Source organism: Chanodichthys erythropterus, chromosome 23, assembly GCF_024489055.1.
Source record: "Chanodichthys erythropterus isolate Z2021 chromosome 23, ASM2448905v1, whole genome shotgun sequence".
Taxonomy (NCBI): Eukaryota; Metazoa; Chordata; class Actinopteri; order Cypriniformes; family Xenocyprididae; genus Chanodichthys; species Chanodichthys erythropterus.
Window position 1 is genome coordinate 10,953,837 of NC_090243.1, and position 7,479 is coordinate 10,961,315.

The 7,479-nt window shown below is 36.4% G+C and overlaps 1 protein-coding gene across 9 annotated transcripts in view; it reads left to right on the plus strand.

Moving 5' to 3' along the window:
• Positions 1 to 2,652, plus strand: part of map3k15 (mitogen-activated protein kinase kinase kinase 15) — a 42,847-nt gene extending 40,195 nt beyond the window's left edge. For all 9 annotated transcript variants that reach the window (XM_067377711.1, XM_067377713.1, XM_067377712.1 and 6 more), the window contains one exon: positions 189 to 2,652. In XM_067377711.1, coding sequence (XP_067233812.1) covers positions 189 to 285 — 97 coding nt within the window. In that variant the 3' untranslated portion in view covers positions 286 to 2,652. The remainder of the gene's footprint in view (positions 1 to 188) is intronic.
• Positions 2,653 to 7,479: the final 4,827 nt, after the last annotated feature.

Here is a 7,479-nt window from a genome sequence, read left to right on the forward strand (position 1 = left end):
GTGGAAATATTTATATTTTTTGCAGGATTCTTTGATATAAAGTTCAAAATAAAAAATACTTGCTCGTTCATTAATTCATTTATAATCTACATGAAGGTACAAGTACGTTAAGTTAGTTTTGCAATTGTTTTTTTGCAGTAGATTATTGCAGAATTAATTTTAATTTTATGTGTTTGTGCACACTTCAGGGGAGGAGTGCTGTGTCGTATCTGGAAAGCCATTCAAAGACACCGAAACAAAGGGCTTAGAAAGGTCAATAATGATGAGGGAAATTCAGAAGGATGAAGTCAGCAGGAAGTTGATGAAAATGGACACCTGGGCCAGCAAAATGCACATCCCTATAATGAGAGACTTGTAATTATGTTATGCTCTCTCATGGTTGGACATGTTTGCTTGTCTTTCAGCTATGACCTAATGTTTTTGTGGTATTTTTTGTACATGTTTTTAGCGTCTCCAAGATTTACATCTAATTTCCATTGAATTTCAATAGGAAAACCCATGCGGATGAAACGGCTCAATCTAGGAAAGACTGTACTTTCCGCTTTTTACAGAGCTGTGTTTCCTGTAACAGAAAGCCTCTCTTCAATTGACTTGGGAATGGGCCTAGAACGGCAGAGGAGAGGATGTTACCTACTTGTGTAGGACTTCAGATCATGCCATTTTAAAGATTTAGGTTTTTATTTGTTTTAGCGTTAAAAGCGTCTGGAAAATGTGTTGAGTTCATTCTAAAATACTGTATTACGTGACCTTTTTTTTTGAGGGACTGTATGGACAAAATGACCCCAGACCTCTCGGACCAGGGCTAAAGAGCCTCTTTTAGATGTATTTTAATACATTTGGATGCAGTTACCCCAGTACGTAGATAAATACTTAAACATTATCTCATTGAATTTGATACTTACCTGTACTTCAACCGTCACTCGACTTTCATTTTTTATAAAAATGTGTGCAAGACCAGTCTTGCAGAAGGCAAACCCTGTGGCTTACTTAAACTACAATCTGCGTTCCACAAACATGTATCCTATTTCTTAAGAATGATGAGACCTATCGTGTCAGTAGTTGTTCATATTCAGGTTCATTCAGCCTTCATGTAGTCTGTTACAGCGCTGAACACCATGACCTGAAGATGCAATGAATCAAAACAGCAAACTTGTTTGTCACGGATTGACACATTCTTATGTTTGATTTATTTGTTCAGCTTTTGTTTTGTTTTATATTTCAGATGTCGTGTTTGTATGTTGATCTGTTGTGTGTGAACGGTAGCGCTTGAGCACCAACTTTCCATCTAAACTATTTAAATTATTTCTTTACTGTTTGCTCTGAAAGTGATGTGATGATGAAAGATGCCTTTCTCTGACTTTTCAAAATGATTTGTAAACTGGATATTCAGGCTGTGTCTGAGATAAAATGCCAACTGCAAAACTCTTCAGGTGAATAAAATTCAGATGTGCAGCTGAGCAACTGTAATGTCTGAACACTGCAAATTGTTTTTCCATTAAATGTAATATGACAGTTATTAGACAAAACAAGTCATTTGACTGCCTCCAGAAATTTAGCATAGTTTGGAAACTGAGCTATGGAAAATGTTGCAATCGCTGGGAACATTCTAAAAATAGAAATACATGCATGTAACATCAATAAATTTAAGAGTTCTTTTAAAAGACTATAAGATTAATTGAAAAATCTGATTTTATGAGGAAAGAAAACGTTATTGTAAGATTTCCTGTTCCGCATTGTGTAAATTTAAGGAAAGTATCAGGTATCCCTGTGGTGGTGGTGTTTTTTCATGTCAGTGACACAAATACACTTTTTGCATAATTTTGCATATATTCATCCTCAACTGCTCTCTGGAAACATGTCATGTTTTGGAAAACGAATCAAATTTGAACATCTTCAGATGATCTGTTTTTCAGTTCTCAATCAAAATGTCAGATGCTAAAGATAAAGCTAATCGTTGGAATTACAACCATTCATTGGCATTAGACAACAACAAAAAAGTCAAGTTCAACTTAATTCAGTCCCAATTTCTTGTCTGCAAAACTGTAAAAACAAAGTACTATAAGAATATTCTAAATGGTTTTTTTGTTGTTGTTTTTTTAAATGAATCAAACTGATTTGCTGACTGTACAGAGGAATATTTTCAGTAAAAAAAAAAAAAGACTTAAATTTCCTCCTAGGCCTCACAATGCTATCATATGACTTGGAAGCCTTCGTACACACGTCATGTAGGCTATTCTTATGATTATATGTTGTTCTGGCTTTGGCTTTGATTTTAAGAGATAGGTCTATTTTCCATACAGTGACACTATGTATGTGCAGATTATTGGCATGTAACTTTTCAGAAACGTATTTGTACCATGGTGGATTAAAAGCCATATGTGTTTGGAATGTGATGTTTTTGAACCTGAGGGTAATTTTTTTTTTTTAAGGTGAACTATTCCTTTAAAACCGGAAGGACATTGACTGATAAAAATTTGTCATATTTCTAAGATGTAAATATGATGGAATGCATGATTACTGTTGTCATTCCAATTCAAATCAAATGTAAAATGAGTCAGAAATGCAGAAAGCCTGGTTCTGTTGTGACATTCTCACTAAAACTGTGCACACATTAAAATTAACGTGTAAATGAGAGCGATAAATGCTTAATTTATTTTCAGTGAATCAAATTTGGAAATTAAATCATCTTGTTTTTGTGTATGAGCTCATAGAATATTTGATCCTCAGCTATCCAAATGAAGTGGTTAGTGCGGACAGTTTTTAGGGAACTACTGTAGGAGGAAATTTTGCTCACTAATAAAACATACCGTGAGGAAAAACTGCCATATAGATATTTTTAATATTATCTCATAATTTGGCAGCAGGTATATTAGGCTGGTGTCCCTTTTAAGACCTGACACATGGATCCATTAGGGGCCATTCACACAGAACGCGTCTTTGCGCTTTTGAGACGTGATGCAATAACGACAATAATGGAAATAATAGAAATAGGCAAACAGCAGAATTGATAGATACCAGTTTTGACATGGGAAAAAAGAAAATGAGTGCCTCCTCTGCCATGGTGTCATCAAATAAAGACGTGAGATGTGAGTATAATCAAATCTATCAAAACGTCCGTGAGTATTCACATAAATGCAAATTATGTTTTAAAGGAACACTCCACTTTTTTTGAAAATAGGCTCATTTTCCAACTCCCCTAGAGTTAAACAGTTGAGTTTTACCGTTTTCGAATCCATTCAGCCGATCTCCGGTTCTGGCGGTACCACTTTTAGCATAGCTTAGCATAGTTCATTGAATCTGATTAGACCGTTAGCATCGCGCTTAAAAATGACCAAAGAGTTTCGATATTTTTCCTATTTAAAACTTGACTCTTCTGTAGTTAAATCGTGTACTAAGACTGACGGAAAATGAAAAGTTGCGATTTTCTAGGCTGAAATGGCTAGGAACTATACTCTCATTCCGGCGTAATAATCAGGGAACTTTGCTGCCGTATCATGGCTGCAGCAGGCGCAATGATATTACGCAGCGTCTCTCACAAACATTCCTTGTGCAGGGGCTCACAGGCGCTGCGTAATATCATTGCACTGCTGCAGCCATGGAACGGCAGCAAAGTTCCTTGATTATTATGCCTGAGTGAGAGTATAGTTCCTAGCCATATCAGCCTAGAAAATCACAACTTTTTATTTTCCGTCGGTCTTAGTACACGATTTAACTACAGAAGAGTCAAGTTTTAAATAGGAAAAATATCGAAACTCTTTGGTCATTTTTGAGCGAGATGCTAACGGTCTAATCAGATTCAATGAACTATGCTAAGCTATGCTAAAAGTGGTACCGCCAGAACCGGAGATCGGCTGAATGGATTCGAAAACGGTAAAACTCAACTGTTTAACTCTAGGGGAGTTGGAAAATGAGCCTATTTTCAAAAAAAGTGGAGTGTTCCTTTAAGTTAAAGTAAATAGTTGACACATTTAGACATGCGTTTTTCTTTGTCAACTCTTAAAGTGACAGCAGCCTAATATAGCCTACCTGCTGCCAAATTATGAGATAATATTGAAAATATCTGTATGGCAGTTTTTCTCCTAATAGTGAGCAAAATTTGCTTTTATGTATCATCTTGCACTTTACACATTGCAGTTACAAATGGTCGCTTGCGTTAAAAAATTGTGTAGCATAATATCCATAGTGAGAGAATGATGCATATATTCTAACACCGTGTCCTAACCTAACCTGACGCTATGCGACGCCGCGAAATATCTTTTCCATGTTCATCAGAGTTTGTTTTTTGTCCTAACCAGCCTCGACGGCGACACACGATGATTCAATTTTAGAAACGGTTTATTTCTCCGCGACAGCGCGGCTGGAACAGGAACACAAAGTATGGTAATGATAATATCAGGTAGGCCTACTGTTTATGTGCTTTATTTAATGTTAAAAGCGTCTAATGTGATTTTGAATATCATTCTGTGTTCCCAGCTTTTTAGCTGTAATGAAAACAACAGTTGGCTAATTCACCTCGGATCTAGAAAATAAATAAATGGGCACAAGAACGTTCAAACTGTCAACTCAATGCGAATAAACTTAGTGTATTCTATGACAAAGATTGGTTCAGTCATTCTGTATGTACTTTAAATAATGTTTAAATCGTGTAATATTTATGAATTTTACTATGTAGCCTACTTGCCCATTTCATTGTGTCCCCTAGTGTGGACAGTCAAATTGCTCGTTGCTGGAAACTTATCGCATCGTGTCTGGTTAGGAGACGGTGTAAGAAAATGGAAAGTAATAAGTAGGAAGAGAGAGAGAATTATTAAAGGGTTAATTGACCCAAAAATAAAAAATATGTCATTTATTACTTACCCTCATGCCGTTCCACACCCGTAAGACCTTTGTTAATCTACGGAACACAAATTAAGATATTTCAGTTGAAATCCGATAGCTCCGTGAGGCCTCCATAGGGAGCAATGGACACTTCCTCTGTCAAGATCCATAAAGGTACTAAAAACATATTTAAATCGGTTCATGTGAGTTCAATATTAATATTATGAAGCGACAAGAATATTTTTGGAGTGCCAAAAAAAACTAAATAACGACTTATTTAGTGATGGCCGATTTCAAAACACTGCTTCAGGAAGATTCGAAGCACAGATGAATCAGTGTGTCGAATCTGCTGTTCGGAGCGCCAAAGTCAAGTGATTTCAGCCGTTGGCAGTTTGACACGCGATCTGAATCATGATTCGACACACTGATTCATAATGCTCCGTTGCTTCATGAAGCAGTGTTTTGAAATCGGCCATCACTATATAAGTGGTTATTTTGTTTTTTGGCGCTCCAAAAATATTCTCGTCGCTTTATAATATTAATATTGAACCACTGTACTCACATGAACGGATTTAAATATGTTTTTAGTTCCTTTATGGATCTTGAGAGAGGAAGTGTCCATTGCTCCCTATGGAGGCCTCACGGAGCTATCGGTTTTCAACTAAAATAACTTAATTTGTGTTCCGAAGATTAACGAAGGTCTTACGGTTGTGGAACGGCATGAGGGTAAGTAATAAATGACAGAATTTACATTTTTGTGTGAACTATCCCTTTAATTTCACTAAAAAAATGTAAGTAAAAAGCAGAGAGACTCAAGGAAAGAAAGAAACTGCAACACAACATAAGGAGATAACAAACACTTGATGTATGCACAGATAGTGGCAGCATTCGTGCACTGAAAAATTATATCTATAAAAACATCAGAATGCTTATCAAACATTCCTGAGTCATTCAGGTGTTATACACAAATATGTGCTGTTGCATTCAGAATGAGGCGTTTAGCTTTCTTATTTTGTGTCTACTTATGACAGCAAAATGTGAATGCAGAACTGAATGCATTGTTGGCCTTCAACATGCCCCTGAAGGTAACACCAAGAAAAATATTGACCGTACTCTTACCCGAAACTCTGGTAAACGTCATTTACCTTAAAGTTCAAGTTAGAGGGAAGCAAGGACGCCCGAGCAGGTGATCTGCTTGTGACACATGCATTTTATGAGTTACCAATTTAAGAGTTAGCCAAGATACAAAAATGTCTGGCATCCAAACAGTGGTCATGGAAATGAACTTGGTATGCAGATAAAAGATAAACGTGTAAAGACAATGCAACAGACAACAATGTCCAAGAAGTGTGCTGCAAAGGGCCTTCTTCATAGTGTTGCTGCTTCTTGTCTGCACAGAAAAACGATTCACTGAACTGCGTTTTGTGTGTGTGTGTGTGTGTGTGTGTGTGTGTGTGTGTGTGTGTGTGTGTGTGTGTGTGTGTGTGTGTGTGTGTGTGTGTGTGTGTGTGTGTGAAAAAACATTTTAATATTCTAAAGAATCTTTGTGCAATGGAAAGTTCCAGTAGTGTTATGTTTCTTCATGGAATTGTAGATGCCAATATAGAACCTGTATTGTGAGGAATGTGTGCTTTTAATAAATGTTTAACAACATGCCTGGTCAGCCTCAGAAGACACCAGACTTTGTACAGCAATGATCACATTAGATTATACCATTGTACAATTATATCATTAGATGATATTTTTTGCTATAATGGCCATATAATTATTGCTCAGTCTCTTTATTAGAATATAACCAGAAATACAGGATATTTTTACAAGAAAAAAAAAAATCAGAAAAACGGCTTCTAAGTGACAAGTATTTTGTGACTACCCCTTGAGCAATAGGAAGCAGGAACCTGGCTCTCTTAAGGGACTAGAGTGCCAAGAAAACTCTTTTCTTTTCTTTTTTTTTTTTTTTACATTTTGTGTACATATTTCCTTTATTTCCTGTTTGTATTTTGTGTTAATAAAGAGACCGAAAAATAAATATGGATGGTCATTAAAACAATGGTGGCCTAAGATTATTGGGACAGTAAAGACAAAATTGCTCTGTTAGCTGTGGCGTCAATCTATAAATATGATTAAAAGATTAATATGAGGCAGAAACACAGAAGTTACCATATGAAGCACTTCCCAGTGATGATACACTGGTAGGTAAGATTCTTTTGCACAATTCTGAATTCATTCTTCTTCTGCCATCATTGAATAAGTCATTAATAAAGATGAGTGAGTCTGTTCCAGAGGCAGACATGCATGCCCATGACATGCCACAACCTCAACCACGCTCTTCAGATGAAGCTGTATGCCTTGGATCATTTGCAGTTTATTGTTTTCTCCACACTTTTGCTTTCCCACTTTGAAAAGGTTAATCTTTGTCTCATCTGTCCATAAAACTCTGTTCTAAAACTCTGTGTTTTTGCAAATTCTAATTGGCTTTCCTATTTTTGGTACCGATCAGATGTTTGATCTTGCTGGTATCCTCTGTAATTCTGTTGGTGAAGATTTTGAGACCATCACCCCAGCTTTCTGGAGGTTGCTTGTGATTTTACTAACAGTTAATTTAGAGATTTTTTCATTGCCCTTGTCATTTGTCTACCATCAACTGCTGTTGATCTTCTC